At 39.0% G+C, this 17,936-nt stretch overlaps 1 protein-coding gene across 4 annotated transcripts in view; it reads left to right on the top strand.

The window, feature by feature from the left end:
* The window catches only part of PCMTD1 (protein-L-isoaspartate (D-aspartate) O-methyltransferase domain containing 1), an 86,397-nt gene that overhangs the window by 30,322 nt on the left and 38,139 nt on the right, over positions 1–17,936 (top strand). For 2 of the 4 annotated variants that reach the window (XM_078352464.1, XM_078352463.1), the window contains exon 2: positions 14,986–15,386. The exons of the other annotated variants lie outside the window; for them this stretch is intronic. In XM_078352464.1, coding sequence (XP_078208590.1) covers positions 15,080–15,386 — 307 coding nt within the window. In that variant the 5' untranslated portion in view covers positions 14,986–15,079. The remainder of the gene's footprint in view (positions 1–14,985; positions 15,387–17,936) is intronic. 4 annotated transcript variants of the gene reach the window in all.

A 17,936-nucleotide genomic window follows, 5' to 3' on the forward strand; every position in this document is an offset into this window, starting at 1 on the left:
CCCTTGCTGGTGAGGAGTTGTGATCCCTGGGAGGGGAAAAGGTGTTCTGGTCTTTGAAGGTTTCATCCTTTTTGTTCCGTTTTTTTCCCATCTGCATGGATTTAACTCCCGTTGATTTTTGAAGTTGGTGAATTCAGGAGAAATCTGAGTGGACATCCTTTTTGTTGTGGTTGGGCCTATATCTTTTTTGGCCTGTAGAGGCGCTGTCTTGGATTCAGTCAGGTTGCTGGGTGGGTGGTCTTCCCCAGGGGTTTGTTTGCAGGTGAAATTAGCCCCGCCTTCCCAGCGGCGACTCTCCTTCTTTGAGCTCCATCTTCCTGGTTGAGGTCAAACTGGTGTATTCGCTGCTGCATGGGGCGCGTATATATTTAGGATCCTTCGTGCGCAGCTAACGAGCTGCAGGCTGCAGTTTGAGTTTTGTGGGGATGGGGCCTGTCAGGCCTTAGGACCAATTTCCCTGCTTTCAACTCTGCCTCTTTCTGTGGGATGAGTTGTTCCGTCCTGCTGGCATTAGTCCAAACTTCCGCCCAGGCCCTGGCGACAACTTGTGGCCCCAGGCGGGAGCTGTCACTTCGATTTGCATTGACAACACGGCACCCATCAGTCTGGCGGGACTCTCATGGACTGTGGGTTGTAGGAGGGATGAGGTAAGCACAGGATCCCAATCGGAGCATTGAGGAAGTGAAGTTCCCCGCCCCTCTGAGCCGGCCGCACGTTCCAGGTGGGGGCGTGCCCTGCCCTGTCTTGGTCCATTCTCCCTGGGCGGCTCTCGCCCTGCTTTGGCTCCTACCCTGGGCTATTTTCGGAATCCTCCCAGTCCCCGGAAACGAACCCGGCAGCTCACTTGGAATCATGAAGTCCTCTGCATGTCATTTGCGGGGAGCTGCATTCTCATATTGCCTCCTCTCGGCCATCTTGGTGCTGCCTCCCCATGAAAGGAATTTTTAAACATTTTATTGAAAATACGCTAACCATTTAAGAGGCTAATTTTCTGGAGAAAAGACTGTCTCTGGGACCCAAAACCATTATTTGAAACTCTTTCCTCAGTGTGCCTGTGTCTTTCTTAACTTACTGGTTTGATGGTGAAGCAGTTGTTAAATGTAGCCGGGCAGGATGTTCTACGCTGTAGTTTAAAAAGCTTTCATAAGCTTTTTGGTTACTCAGCTTTGGTGTTAAGTGAGGTTTTTGACTCGTTGATGACAGAGTAATCATTTTAAGGTTCACCTCTTGCATTGCTGTAAGGAAATAAGATGTATGAGACTGGGTAACTTTAAAGAAAATAGGTTTGCTTGGCTCATGGTTCTGCAGGCTTTACAGGAAGTGGGGTGCTGACATCTGTTTGGCTTCTAGGGAGACCCCAGGAAGCTTTTACTCGTGCTGGAAGGTGAAGCGGGAGCAAGCAGGTCAGGTCACGTGGCCAAAGCAGGAGCCGGAGACAGTAGCAGGAGGTGCCTTATACTTTTAAACAACTGATCTCCAGAGAACTCACTCTCATTAGGGCAGCACCAAGGCATGAGGGATTCACTCCCACCATCCCCTCACCGCCCATGGGGGATTACCATTCAATGTGGGATTTGGGTTGGGACAATATTAAAGCTATACCAAGGTTCTTCCTAGCACTTTAGAGCCTATACCATTACTATGATTTGATGATGACAGTACATTTTCAAGAACTGCTTAAACTTTCTCTGGTTCATTAGGAAAAGTAGGGATAGAATTATTTGCCCCAGTAAATGAAATTAAACTATAATATTGTTTTTTTAAGTGTGCATTTCTCAGGGGTCTCAGACTTTTTTTGTTGTTGTGTTTTCTTCTTTCTGCTAATATTCTTAGTAGTGCATGAGATGAATGAAAAGATTGAAATATCTCTTTATTGTGTGGGAAATCCAGAACAAGTGACTTACTCTTTCTCACTCTGTTCTTGTTTGTATGCTGCAGGTAATACTACCCATCCTGCCTCTATTCCTATGATATTTAAGAAATTGTATGAGTTGATGTTAAAGTGCTTTGAAAACTTACGAATAATACTTTAGGTATTTTGTTTCACACAGCTTTTAATAGTGTTCATCTATAGATAAAATGAGCATTTTAGACTTTGGAAAGATGCCATTTTTTAAGTCCAGAAACTTTGTAGTTAACTTATGTATGTCTTTGTAAATAAGCTTAGATTTTTTGAAAGTTCTTTTTTTTTTTGAGACGGAGTTTCGCTCTTGTTACCCAGGCTGGAGTGCAATGGCGCAATCTCGGCTCACCGCAACCTCCGCCTCCTGGGTTCAGGCAATTCTCCTGCCTCAGCCTCCCGAGTAGCTGGGATTACAGGCACACGCCACCATGCCCAGCTAATTTTTGTATTTTTAGTAGAGACGGGGTTTCACCATGTTGACCAGGATGGTCTCGATCTGTTGACCTCGTGATCCACCCGCCTCAGCCTCCCAAAGTGCTGGGATTACAGGCGTGAGCCACCGCGCCCGGCCTGGAAAGTTCTTAAAGGAGTCATTGAGATTATTTGATTTAATGACTTTAATTTTGCAGGTGAAAAAACCAAAGCCAGAAAAAATAATGACTTAAAATCATATAGCGTGACAAGGCCAGCCTTTGCATTCTATAGTACATTAATATATAGAAAGAATATATTTGGTATGAGCTCATGTTTTGGTTTATTTTATGGCATATGCATGGAGATACAGATCACCTGAAGTGGTGATGAGTAGTCCCCAGTTGTGCATGTTTGCCTGGTAATACTCTTATCTTCGAATATTGTTCTTTATAAATTCATATCTTTTCAAATAAAATAAGCCCCACTGTGAAAATCTGACCCAGGAGGAGCTGAAAATATGTATTTTTTTTTTAAATCATGCTTCCCTGTTGGTCTCTGTACATCCTAAGAACTGTTGCCACTTAGTGAACATATTTTTGTTTAGACTTTTCCTGAGTTAGAAGAGGTGAACAACTTTTGTTTTAAAGTTTTTTCTAGGCTGTAGCTCTCATAAGGAGATGTATGTATGTGTTTATGTTTATATATATCTCCTTAACAATTTTATGTATATATAAATGTTAAGGATGGTTAGTGTAGCACTTCTGTTTCTTGAAAAATCCAGATAATACTAAGCAGTAATCCTTAAATCCGAGGCTGTTATTCCCTGAGGATTAATTTTTTTAGCTCAAAGATATGCGGAACTTTGCATATAGAGGATGTTGGTTGTACGCAGTTGTGTTTAGGGAGATACGTGCGGTAATACAGCTTTGAAAAGGTCGTGTGTTCAGATGTCTGAGCAAAAGGGAGAGGAGGACAGACTCTGGGGATCCATAAAGTCCTATAACTTTCAAAATAATAGAATTTCGGCTAGATGAGCCTCGTATGTTGTCCTTTAAAGTTTTATATATTATTTTATCACTTCAAATATCATATGCTAAACTGTCGCAGAACTTCCATCTACTGTTTCTCTCTCTTGGAGTTCACACTGTTCTTCAGCCAACGGGAATATAAAAGTTTAAAGGATGTGGGGGATGTTGGAAACGGCATCTTAAAACTTGCCAAGTATCAAAATGTATTATGTGGATGCTTCCAAGAGAACTTCTTTTAAAAAAATTATTTGTGGTATTGAATTGGAGGGGTAGGAGAAGAGGATAGTCAAGAGAATGCAGAAGAAAACATGTACTTCGACTTTGCTGTAGCCATTGGGAACACTGAAATTTGAAGTGACTTTCCAAAGTAGAAAACTAGAACTGACTTTCACAATGTCTCACACTTAGTCAACAGTTGTTTCTTAGATGTTTGCTAAGACTATGCAGCTGTGATAAATAGATTAAATATAAGATGTTATTTTTCTCTTCAGTGACTTTACAGTCTGGACAGAAAATATGTGGAACCAAAGGCATCTTTACAAGACAATTTTTGCTAAATTTTGTAACAAATGCTCTATTAGAGGAAAAAGTATTAGCCAGGACAATAGTTAGTGAGACGGAACTTAAACCAAAGAGGCTGGGTATCTGACTGCTACCTTAGCCTGGGTAAGCTCACCCTTCCTTCTGAGATGCCCTGTGAGCATGGAGGGCAGCTACTCTTAATTTAAGCCCTTCAGCCTAAATTAAGGCTCTGGGTTGATGGCCCAGAGCATGGCAGAAGATACTGTGTTGTCTTTTCTTCACTTTAGCTTCTCTTCTCTCTTGCAGTCAGCTTGCGTGTGAAGGTCTGTATCCTTTCTCGCTCTTCTGTATGTACGGTCCTTGCCTTTTTTCTTTCAGACGCCTCTAACTTGAGGATTTCCATTTCTCCTCTTAGTCCATTGTTAAGGAGGTCTGCAGGCGAAAGCTTTGCTGAATTTGAGAAGCAGGGTTTGTTTGTTTTCCCTTTCCAGTCTTCTGTGCTTCAAAATGAAAGTTGAGAATGCCCTTTCTGTCAGAAATGAAAGAAAGTTGGTATTTATTGGACCACCTATATGTTAGGAACATTATGTGTACTATTTCACCATCACAAATTTATGATGTGGTAATTCTTATTTTTATTTTATAGATAAGGAAACTGGAGATTATATTAAGTAACTTGCCTGAGGGTGCATGACCAATAAATGACATCAGATGCTCCCCCTACCCCAGCTGCTCCGTTCTTCCTTTGAAGCTGAGAGTACTGAAAGGGAGGGGGAAAAATGGGAGATTGAAAGAGACAGAGCTGAATTGAACATGTTTTCAGCTAAAAGTTAATGAAAAGTTTAGTTGTGAATTATGGGTCAGGAGCCTCTGAGCAAATTATTGTGTGTCCGGAGGGTTTCATAGCTTCACAGCCTGGATTTGAGTTGTGGTTCAGTTCTTCAAGGGCTGTGAGCTTCCATTTGCTCTCATGCCTCTTCATAGGAGTGTGGTGAAGAACTAGAGCACAATGCTGCGTTATGTCGGAGGCACACAGGAAATTGCTGCTATCTGCTAACCCTGCTAAACAAATCTAAGGCTGTATTCATCATCAAATGTAGAGTAAAGGAGATGTGCTTGGCAGCTTTTGGCAAGTGAGTAGTGAACCTTAGTTTAGCCATTTATTTTCTTTCGTAATTCTTTATTTATATTTAACCATATCTCTTTATCAGCCCCATCACTGAGAAACATTTTTCCCTACATAGTTGCCTCTGCACTTAAAGAATTCTTGGCCCATAAGTCCCATGACAAGCTTTGAGCACCTGAGGGGCATTCTTTGTTCATGGCCACAATTAGTGTGTTTTCCTTTGGATCACTGTTGAGTGAGCTTCCCTCTAGAGGTGACTGAGCTTAGTCCTCACTTTTGCAGAGAAAGGAGCAGCAAGAAGCAGTTGACTGCTTCCCTCTGGGTGCTAGGAGGAAAGAAAGCGCGTCAGCATTCATTTTGTTCTCCTCACACCTTGCGGCATGTGTCCGGCATGTGTCCGCCATCAGTCCGCTTCCCACCTCCGGTAACTCGTCAGCTCTTAACCCTCCGTGGGATCCCAAAGCTGCCTGAGAAATACCATAATATTGTGTGGGGCCTTTGACAGTTCTTTCCTAAAACCAAGTAGATTTAAGTCACAATTTAAATTTTAGAATAATAGCAAGAAACATTTGGAACACTTTGCAGATAGTTTCGGGTGTGCATATGTGAAGGTACCCTTTAGTTTCTATGCCAACACACAATAGAGAGAAAAATACCAAGGAGTGAAATTGTGTGTTGTGGGTAAACATGACGACTTCCTTCTCAAACAGACGTAACTGTGTAACTGCTTAAGGTGTTCAGTCTTTTATTCTGTTCTGACACTTTATCTTTTTCTACATTTACCTTTTTCTCTTTCAAATTCCTTGTTTTTATTGTTTAGTGCAGGACTCAAACACTCCTAAAATTGTTTGTTCTTTGTGGAAGAGAAAATGGCAGGAGTGAGGCAGTAAAACTTGTGGCCAAAATGACAGAAATGGCAGACATGGACAGCAGCCATTGCTAGGTAACTAAAACCTGGTGATACCCAAGCACAGATTGGACCAGTGCTGAAACAGCATGGAAATCAGAGCGCTCAGGTCCCTTAGGAGCTGTGGAATATACCCTGTTTGTTTCACAGCTGAGGAAATGACATTCTGGCGATTTGGGCCGGATCTGTACAGCAGCGTTGTCTATGGAACCGTGGCTTTCCTGACTGTATTTGGTACTTTTCCATGACTGAGATGAGATTAACTTAGAAGTGGTAAATGGTAGTCACTGATGACCCCATGCCACACTGGGGTTTTATCGGTGTTTATCTTACCTTCATAAAAATGTATGTTTCAAGTTACGGGATTATTACCATCACAGTGTTCACTACAGACTTTGATTTACAAGCTTCTCAAGTGTACGTCTGTTACAATCAATTCCAATATTGATCATATTGATTATTCATAGTCTACCGATGGGAGAATTGGTTGTATCCATGTGCTAACATATTATACTTCTCAATTTGGAAAGAATGTCTTAGGGCATTAGGAAATGCTTAAGGTTTGTTAAGTGAAAGTCCTGAACAATATGTGCAATGTAATACCAGTTATATGTTTTAAAAAACCAAGTATATGGTTGCTTAAAAGTTAATAATGACAGTGGTTCTTTGAATGCTAGCATTATGAAGATTTAAATTTTACTTTATTTTCATGTTTCCTACAAAGGCACATTATAATCAAATGAGTGAGTATTATAAAAATGTAATTTATAGTAATTCAGTTTCTACATTCACAAATAATGTATGTGGTAAAAAGAGCTCTATCTGTGAAACTCTTTGGTGTGGTGTAAGTTATTATTTGTGTAATAATCTTCTCTCTCTACATCTTTATTTTTCTGCCCTAGACTCTTATTAAATATATTTTTATTCCTTAGAAAATTCTTCCCCATGTGGCTTTATTATATTTCATGTGTTCTCTATAACCCCTTTAATTTTACCTTTACTTGTAAATTTTGTTCAAATAATGCAGGTAACACAGTTTGTAAAGTAAAGATACCACGAGCCTTGATGCCAAAGCATAGCAGTCCCTAGCTTCACCTGTTTTCACCCTCAGGCTCACATTCGGGAAGGAACTTACTAACACATTAGCTGTTTAATCTACACATTGCTCACTAAGTTGCTGCTTTTCCTTTTTATTCATTACCTTTGAACAGCATTTACTTTGTCATCATAGATGAGATTTTAGCTCCCATGCCCCTCTTTTCCTCTTCTTTCTCATTCTCCCTGTGTGATTAAATGAGTATTGGAACTAAATAAGCAATTATGTTTATAGTATTTTGACTATGTAAACAGTGTGTCATTCTTTCACACCCCTCATACCAAGTAATATAATTATGTTCCCTTTATTCTGTAGTTTTTGTTTTTCCTTAAAATCCTATTTAATTTTTAATTAGCAAATAATAATTGTATATTTAAGGGGTACAATATGATTTTTTGATACATGTTTACAGTGTGAAATGATTAAATCAGGCCAATTAAAAAATTCGCCTCACAAAGTTGTCATTTTGTATGGTGAAAACATTGAAAATTTACTGTTTCAGCAATTTCGAGATAATACAGTGCAGTATGATTTATTATACTCACCATTCTGGACAGATTACTAAAGCATGTTTCTTCTGTCTAGGGGAAACTTTGTGCCTTTTGCACAAAGCATTTCTCCTTTCCCCACCTACCCTCCTGCCCTAGCCTCTGGTAATCATCTTTCTGCTCTCTACTTCTATAAGTTCAACCATTTTGCGTTCCTCATATGAGGGAGATCATGTGGCATTTGTCTTTCTGTGACTGTCTTATCTCTGTCAGATGTCTTCCAGGTTCATCCATGTTGTTGCAAATGACAGAATTATCCTCCTTTTAAAGGCTGAATGGTATCCATTATATATATACCTGTGTATCTATATCTATATTTATATACCGTGAACGTAATATACCGTTTTCTTTACCTGTTTCTCTGATGATGGATGCCCGGCTCGCTTACATATCTTGGGTATTGCAAATAATGCTGTAGTGAACATGGGAAAGTAGATGTCTTTGACATACTGTTTTCAGTTTTTTTGGCTATAGACTTGGAAGTAGTATTACTGGATCATAGGAAAATTCTGTTTTTAGTTTTCTGAGGAGGCATACTGTTTTTCACGGTAGCTGTACGTATTGACTGTTTTTCACGGTAGCTGTACGTATTGACTGTTTTTCACGGTAGCTGTACATATTGACTGTTTTTCACGGTAGCTGTACATATTGACTGTTTTTCACCGTAGCTGTACATATTGACTGTTTTTCACGGTAGCTGTACGTCTTGACTGTTCTTCACGGTAGCTGTACGTCTTGACTGTTCTTCACGGTAGCTGTACGTCTTGACTGTTTTTCACCGTAGCTGTACGTCTTGACTGTTCTTCACGGTGGCTGTATGTCTTGACTGTTCTTCACGGTAGCTGTACGTCTTGACTGTTCTTCACGGTAGCTGTACGTCTTGACTGTTCTTCACGGTAGCTGTACGTCTTGACTGTTCTTCACGGTAGCTGTACGTCTTGACTGTTCTTCACGGTGGCTGTACGTCTTGACTGTTCTTCACGGTGGCTGTACGTCTTGACTGTTCTTCACGGTGGCTGTACGTCTTGACTGTTCTTCACGGTAGCTGTACGTCTTGACTGTTCTTCACGGTAGCTGTACGTCTTGACTGTTTTTCACGGTAGCTGTACGTCTTGACTGTTTTTCACGGTAGCTGTACGTGTTGACTGTTCTTCACGGTAGCTGTACGTGTTGACTGTTCTTCACGGTAGCTGTACGTCTTGACTGTTTTTCACCGTAGCTGTACGTCTTGACTGTTCTTCACCGTAGCTGTACGTCTTGACTGTTTTTCACCGTAGCTGTACGTCTTGACTGTTTTTTACGGTAGCTGTATGTATTTCCTATTTTCTTCTCCACTAACAGTTCACAAGAATTTTCTTTTCTCTACAGCCTTGCCAATACTTGTTATCGTCTGTCTTTGATAACAGCCATTCTGACTGGTATAAAGTGATATCTCATTGTGATTTTAATTTGCATTTCTCTGATGACCATTTTTCATATGCATTGGCTGTTCATATTTGAGAATTGTTCATTTGGTCTTTACTTTGTTTTTTGATTGGCGTATTTGTTTTCTTGCTATTCGGTTGAGTTCATTCCATATTTTGGATCTTAATCCCTCATGAGATGTCTGGTTTACAGTGGTTTTTATTTTTTTTTAAATATGTGTTACCACTTCACTTTACTGTTTGTAAACAATTAGTAAAGCGTTACTGTACAGAGGCTTTCTAGTTTTATACAATCCATTTATTTTTGCTTTTGTCATCGTGCTTTTGGGGTCATATCTAACAAATCCTTGCCCAGACCAATGTAATGGAGCATTTCCCTTATGTTTTCTTCTAATAGTTATACAGTTTCAGGTCTTATATTTAGAATCTTTAAACTGCTTTGAATTGATTTTCGTATGTGGTGTGAGATAAGGATTCAGTTTTATTCTTCTGCTTGTGGATATCCAGTTTTGCCAGCAGCACTTATTGAAGAGACTGTGCTTTCTTCATTTTGTGTTCTTGGTATCTTGGTTGAAAATCAATTGACCATAAATTTGTGTATTTTATTTCTGGTCTCTCCATCTATTTTGTTTGTTCATTGTGTCTGTTTTTGTGTCAGTTCTGTGCTGCTTTGATTACTGTAGCTTTGTAATAAATTTTGAAGTCAGATAATGTGGTACCTCTCTAGTTTTCTACTTTTTGTGTATATGATTACATACAAGTTTTAGGATTGTTTTCTATTTTGGTAAAAAATATCATTGGAATTTTAATATGATTATGCTGAATCTGTAAACCACTTTTAGTAGTATGGACATTTAACTATTATTTCTTTGAGTCCATGAACACGAGGAATCGTTCCATTTATTTGTGTTGTCTAGTTTCTTTCAATATTTTATAGTGTTTAATATACAAATCTTTCAGCTCCTGGGTTAAAGTTTACTTTTAGGTATGTTTTTTGATGTCGTCATGAATCGGTTTGATTTCTTAATTTATTTTTCAGAAAGTTTGTTGTTAGTGTAAAGAAATGCTACTGACTTTTGTGTGTTGATTTTGTACCCTGCAGCTTTACTGATTTTGTTTACCTGTTCTAACAGTTTTTGGATAGGTCTTTAGAATTTTCTAATATATATGTTATCAGTTAACAGAAGGATTTTCAATTTTTGCTTTCCTGTTTAGATGCCCTTTATTTCTTTTTCTTGTCTAATTGTTCCAGCCAGAACTTTGTTCTGTGTTGAATAGAAGTGGTAACAGATGTTCTTATTCCTGATCTTAGAGGAAAACCTTGCAACTTTTCATCGAGTATGTTCGTTGTGGGCTTTTCATGTATAGCCTTTATTATGTTGAGGTGTCTTTCCTTTGTGTCTAATTAATTTTTATCATGACTTTTTATCATGAAGGGATATTGAATTTTGTGAACTGCTTTTCTGCATCTGTTGAGATGATTGTGGAGTTTTTGTCCTCATTATGCTAATACGGTGTATCACATTATAGATTTGTGTGTATTCAACAATCATTGTATCCCAGGTGTAAATCTCACTTCGTTGTGAATGATCCTTTTAATGTTCTGTTGAATTTGGTTTGCTAGTATTTTGTTGAGGATTTTTGCAAATATGTTCATCAGGGATATTAGCCAGTTACTTACTTGTAGTGTCCTTGTCTAGCTTCAGTATCAAGGTTCAGTCTAGCTATACTGGCTCTGTAAATGGATTTTGTAGGTATTCTCTTCACTTTGAGTTTTTGGAAAGGTTTGAGAAGGAATTGGTATTAGTTCTTCAAATGTTTGGTATAATTTTACCTTGAGGCATCTACTGCTGGGCTTTTCTTTGATGGGAGAGTTCTTAATTATTGATTCAGTCTTCTTACTTGTTACCGGTCTGTTCATATTTTCTTTCCCTTCTTGATTCAAATTTGGTAGGCTGTACATTTCCAGGAATTTATTCTAGGTTATCCAGTTTGTTGGTGGATGATTGTTCTTAGTGTTTTATGATCCTTTGTACTTCTGTGGTATCTTCTGTGTTGTGGTATTTCCTCTTTTGTTTCTGACTTATTGTTAGAGCCTTCTTTTTTCCTTAGTTTGCTAAAAGTTTGTTGATTTTGTTTATCTTTTTAAAGAATCAACTCTTAGCTTCATGAATCTTTTTCCTATTTTCTTTCTATTCTCTGTTTTATCTGCTTTTGTTCTGGATCTTTATTATTTTATTTCTTCTCCTAATTTGGGGTTTCATTGGTTCTTATATTTATTTGAGATCTTTACTCTCTTTTGATAGAGGCATTTATTGCTGTAAACCTCGCTTTTAAAACTGTTTTGATGCATTTCATAAGTTATATGTTGTCTATTTTTTTTTGTCTAAAGATATTTTTATTTGTTTTTAAATTTATTTGACCAACTGGTTTTGAGGAGCATGTTGTTTATTTCTAGGTGTTTGTGAATGTCCCAAGAGTCCTCCTGTTACTGGTTTCTGGTTTCATTCCATTATGAGTAGAAAAGCCATTTGATGTAATTTCAGTCTCAAATTTATTAAGACTTGTTTTGTAGACAAGCATATAATATATCCTGGAAAATGTTCCATGTTCACTGGAGAGAAATGAGTATTCAGTTGCTGTTGGATAGAATGTTCTGTTTATGTCTGTTAGGGCCCTTTAGTCTAAAGCATTGTTCAAGTCCACTGTTTCTGTCTGGATAATTTGTCCATTGTTGAATACTGAGTATTGAAATCCTCTGCTGTTACTGTATTGTACTTCAGAACTATTAAAATTTGCTTTCTATATTTAGGTGCTCCAGTATTGCCTGCATATATATTTAAAATTATTCTGTTCTCTTCAACAGAACATAAAATAATGTCCTTCTTTGTCTCATTTTACAGTTTTGACCTAAAGTCTGTTTTGTGTGATGGAAGTATGGTCATCCCTGCTCTCTTTGGATGATCATTTTTCATCCCTTTATTCTCAGTCTGTGTGTGTTCTGAGGCTAAAGTGAGTCTTTCATAGGCAGCATATTGTTGGATCTTGCTTTTCTAAACCATTCAGTCATTGTTTTTAAAATCCATACAGTCATTTGATTGGATAAAAAAGTTTTTTTTTTGAGAGGAAATCTCTGTTGCCCAGACTGGAGTGCAGTGGTGCAGTCTTGGCTCACTGCAACCTCTTCCTCCCAAGTTTAAGCGATTCTCCTGGCTCAGCCTCCGAGTAGCTGGGACTACAGCTGTGTGCCACCACACCCAGCTAATTTTTTTTTTTTTTCGTATTTTTAGTAGAGACAGGTTTTCACCATGTTGGGCAGGCTGGTCTTTAACTCCTGACCTCAAGTGATCCACCTGCCTTGACCTTCCAAAGTGCTGGGATTTCAGACATGAGCTACTGCATCTGGCTAATTTTTGTGTGTTTAGTTGAGACAGGACTCCGCTGTGCTGGCCAAGTTGGTCTCGAACTTCTGGCTTCAAGTGATCCGCCCACCTGGACCTTCCAAAGTGCTGGGATTACTGGTGTGAGCCACCATGCCTGGCCTGGCTTATAGTAATTTTTAATGAGCTACAAATAACACACTCAGTACAGTGGTTGTTAGTAAATGGTGGTAGTTCTTACTTACTAAATTCTTCCTCTTACCTTTTTCTCACCAAGAATGTGAGCTGTCTAGTAAGCACCATGTTTGATTGATTGTTTTGCTATGATAATTGTTTGGCTATGATAATTTTGAATTTAATGGAATTCAGAAGGATCTAAGAAGAGTCAGATCCTTCTTAAGCCCTAGAGCCTACTCAAAGGGAATAATTTTTCTAGTAAATTGTGGCATTTACAGTACAGCAATTTGCTAAATATCTGTGTAGTCAGAATTATTCTTACGAAATCCATAGACAGATGCCACACTGAATACTGACAGAGACTATCTCCTACTGTAATATATCCATTTTTTCTTTCACCTTAGGAAGAGATTCACTGAGTGCCAGATGAAAAAGTTGACTTGTGCTTAAAAGCCATGTTATTAAAAAAAAATTCTTGAAATGCTACCGTTGGACTCAGCAAGTCGAGATGCCACAGCTAAGACCTGTTGAAGGAATAGTGAATTGACATCTCCCATTGCACTACATTGTGCAAAATATACTCATTGAGGAGAAGGGTCCGTAAACCCTTGTACTTCTATGTTTTTGAGGATTGGAAGTGCTAGAGCCAGCCAGCTTTCTATACGTGAGTTTGAATGAATTAAATGTGAATTCACAGTGTTTCCTCTACTCCAAAAGTTCTTTAGGCAATTGTAGGAAAGGACAAAGGGGACACAGACAAAGACAATATGACAAGCTCTGTTGGGAGAGCTGCCCCAGTGGTGCCAGGGGTCTGAGGACCCTGGGAATACTTGGGACCCTAATTGGCATGCTTCTCTAGTGTCAAGAGTTAGGGTATTCTTGCCAGAGTTATCTGTCATAACTCTTGTTACTGACTGTGGGTATTTCATTTCACACTTTTCTCTTCTACTGGTTTATTAATTTAGAAATTTATATATTAATTTACTTACTGGCTAGTTGAATTAACTTAAACTGTATATTCGGTATTATGTTCTGAAATTTTTTTAGTTTCCTCAGGTTGCACTTAGGTTTCTATTCAGATGCTGAGTTTAATCTGTTAAAGAAGTTCAGTGTGTGTGTGTGTATGTGTGTGTGTGTATGTTTGTGTATGTGTGTGTATGTTTGTGTATGTGTGTGTATGTTTGTGTGTGTATGTGTGTGTATGTGTGTATGTTTGTGTATGTGTGTATGTTTGTGTATGTTTGTGTATGTGTGTGTATGTTTGTGTATGTTTGTGTATGTGTGTGTGTGTATGTTTGTGTATGTGTGTGTGTATGTGTGTATGTGTGTGTATGTTTGTGTATGTGTGTGTGTGTGTGTGTGTGTGTATTAAACATGTTCTAGTGCTTGGACTGTTGAAGTTATTAATAAAATTTGTGGTCTCTATCACAACAAAGTTTACCAAACAAAACAGAGAGAGAGCACATGAGTTCATTAATAAATGTGAGTCTGGGTTTTTTTATTTTGCATTTTATGTTCAGTGATTGAGTAATATGTTATTCTTTGTGTTAACATTTTAAATTTATATAGGGCATTTTTGAATTCTTAGAGGTTTTTAAGTTCAGGAATTTAAAATAAACTAATTTTTTAAATTAAACTAGAGTTACTATACTATAAGAAGCCAATGTGGCTCGGTGATTGAAGGAATGGAGGTCAGGTGTGGCAGCTGAGTCCTGTAATCCCAGCACTTTGGGAGGCCAAGATGGAATGATCTGTTGAGCTCAGGAGTTTGAGTCTATCTTGGGCTACATGGTGAAACCCCCTCTCTACAAAAAAATACAAAAATTAGCTGAGCATGGTGGCATGCGCCTGTAATCCCAGCTACTTGGGAGGCTGAGGTGGGAAGAATACTTAAAACCAGGAGGGGATGAGCCAAGATGGTGCCACTGCACTGCAGCTTGGGTGACAGAGTGAGACTCTGTCTTAGAAAAAACAAAACAAACCACAGCATGGTTTCTGACTCTAAAGACCTGAGAGCAATTCCTGGCGGTGTCACATTCCAGAGCAGCACTGTCTAGAATGGTAGCCACGGGCCACAAGTAGCTATTGAGTACTTGAAATATGGAAAATATAGGTAGGTTGACTATAGAATTTTAAGTTGTCTTTAATTTTCATTGATTGAGGTCGAGGTGGCCATGTGTGGCTAGTGGCCACTGTAATGAGCCTCATGGTACTGGGTGACTGACTTGACTTCTTTGTGTTCAGCTTTCCCGTCTGTACAGATGAGGTCGTATAAGTTACATTTTGTGGTTACTACAAGAATTCAATAAAATAGTACAGTTAAGGAGTTCAACACTATGCCTGGAGCAGAATATTTCCATGAGAAATGGTAGTTGATTATAATGACATACATTGAATAAACGAGTTGTTTTGCTTTTGAGCATTAATTTAAACCTGTTTATTTTTGTTCTTCCCTTCCAGGATTAATTTATTTTGGAAATCAAGTGCAATATTGGAAGCCATTTCTACTAATTTTATTTCATTTGTAAATTTATGATTTGATTTGAATACTATCATGGGAGGAGCTGTGAGTGCTGGGGAAGATAATGATGACTTAATTGATAATTTGAAAGAAGCTCAGTATATCCGTACTGAAAGAGTGGAGCAAGCCTTCAGAGCGATTGATCGTGGAGATTACTATTTGGAAGGCTACAGAGACAATGCTTACAAAGACTTAGCCTGGAAGCATGGAAACATCCACTTGTCAGCACCTTGCATTTATTCTGAAGTTATGGAAGCATTGAAACTTCAGCCAGGATTGTCTTTTCTTAACCTGGGAAGTGGAACCGGATATTTAAGTACAATGGTGGGCTTAATTTTAGGTAATTTTATTTTTGTAAAATTCTATTTTTAAAAGTAAGCCTATTTTGTATTATGTTTTATGACTTATGGGATTTGTAACTTTGTGTACGGTTTGTGTATGTTTGAATGTGTACACTCAGTGTAGGTATTTTCCTTACTTAGATGTGAAAACACAGGTAGTAGTTATCTTTTTTCATTCCCAGCCCTGACCCTGGTAGTTCCCACAGGGTGTCCTCGACTTTCAGTAGCTGTGGGAACTACCTGTTCTCTGTTAGTCGCGGTCTGTACTTAGAGTCAAGCAACCAGTAGGCAGGAAACTCAGGAGTAATATTTCATCTATTTCAGGTAGAGTGTTCTGTCTTCTGGCATATACAGTTTGATGGTTATCTAAGAGCATTGTGCCAGGTTTTTTTAGAGAGACAGGAATATGTGGGATATATAAGATGCGGCACTGTTGGGGCAGCGCAAGGGATTAGAGAACAATGGAGAAGAAAGAAGTGTATCTTATTAAGCTTTCAGCACGCTTTTCAAGTGTGTGCTGTGTCAGGCATTGTTGCTGGCATGTGCATCTGCCAGTGATCTAAAGGGACTAAGATTCCTGCCCTCAGAGTGCTTCCTGGGTGTTAAATGCTAGGTATTGTTTAAAGCAGTGTGTGTGTGGTAACTCATTCAGTGTTCCGAATACTCCTTTGAAGTACATGCTAATCTTCATCCTGTTAGATGGGCAAGTCAACGAAGGCCCAGGGAGGCTAAGTAACTTGCCTGAAAGTCAGTTATCTAGGAAGTAACAAGTGAGTAATACGGAGTATAGGTGAAAGATGCATGGATGGAGGAAAATCTGCTCTAAGACATTATGTTGGATGGCGGACGACCAACCATGAAGTTTACCAAGACATTTAGATCAAGTGTCACATTCACTGGCTGCTACTGTGAGACATACATTAAAATAGAGCGTTATTTAGCGATGTGGAGTGTGAAAAGACATAAGAAAATCAGTAGCCTTCATCTAGTCTCATAGGTCTGTAGTTGAGGTGCCTGCCTAAGTTAATAAGGATGAGAATGTGGTGTAAAATTCATTCTAAAGTGATGGGAAATTATTGAAGAATTTTAAATAGAGAATGGCATATCCTCTAGTAGGGTGACTGTTCCAGTGTGCTGAGGGAGTCCTACTTTATCCCTGTTACTCTAGCATCGGTATTAATAATGTCCTTTCATTCCTCGAAGTGTCTGAGTTTGGACAGTAAATTATGTGGTCACGTTATGTGACTTCTAAGGTATACTCAGGTCTGAAATTTCCTCCCTACACACTAGCTAGCTCCTTATCTGTTAGTCGTGGAACTTCCCATCTGTTTCATTCAAAAGAGTAGGGATGGAGCCTTTCATTCTGCAACTGGCTTAGTTCCTAATGTATAAGAACTGCTCAAAAGTGATAGGGAAGTTATTAATTTTCATCAATAAAGAGAAGTTTAGAAGCTTACATTTAAATTTGCTGCTCCTCCCTGTCCTGAGACAGGAATTTCTTAACAGGTTGGACTTCCAGATATATGTCACTTCTATCACTAGGTTCTTTGAAAAAGGAATATCTGGGGTTTGAGACGGTCTGCAAAACCTAGAGGGGAGAGTAGGGAGAGCTGCTGCTTTAAAAAAATGGGAATTGCTATCCTTGAACGTTTCCTAACCAGCTCTGGCAACTCTGGGCTGGAGTCCAAGCCTTATACCATGTTTGGCCAGCCTGAAAGTCCCTGTTTATTCTGTCTTCCACTTCTCTAGTATGTGCCAACTGGCTTGTGCTGAGGGAGGTCAATCTAGCCAAACTTGGGCTGGGGGGAGGTATGTATCATAATCTGCAATCTTGCCAGCAACGAGGTTGCCTTCTCAAGACTCATTGCCTACTCCCAGGCTCCAAGAGATTAGATTTCTATGGCCAGATGGCACCTGTTGGCAGATGTCAAACTTTTTGTATCATGAATGTCTCTCAGTCCGTGTCATGGGCAGTGTGGGGAAAGAGACCATTGTGTAAATGACCTACAGTGCACAGATAGTTTCCTCCTGCTACAAGGCTCTGGGGAGTCATGGAGGTTTAGTTACGTACATGGCAGTGGCTTCTCCGTACTATTCCAGGGTTTATCTTTGTGTGATCCTGCTTAGTTAAGACCAAGATGTAGTTGTTCTTATTTTAGTTAGGAATATTCCATTGGTGAGAAAGATTATTTTAAAGAAGGAGAAGCAGAAACAACAGTCTGTAAAACTGCGATTAGAGCTGATAAATCTTAGGTTCACCAGGCTTCTGAGGAAACTTTATCTTCTTTACCCTGCTCTCTTTTTTTAGTTTGTGTTTTGTGTGTGTTTTATGTCATGGAGGAGAAGGTATCCATCCATAAAAATCACTTAGGACTGGATCCAGAGGAGGATGCTCACATGCTCCCTGTGGCTGTCAGAGTATAGTGAATCAAGTTTGGCTCCACAGCTTCACAGCCACCTTATTAACAAGTTCTTTCCTTCTTAAAAACAAAAAACTACAACACTATGGCTTAGCCATGTTTCTCTTCCACTCACAAGATGGGGATGAC

Source organism: Callithrix jacchus, chromosome 16 (assembly GCF_049354715.1).
Source record: "Callithrix jacchus isolate 240 chromosome 16, calJac240_pri, whole genome shotgun sequence".
Taxonomy (NCBI): Eukaryota; Metazoa; Chordata; class Mammalia; order Primates; family Cebidae; genus Callithrix; species Callithrix jacchus.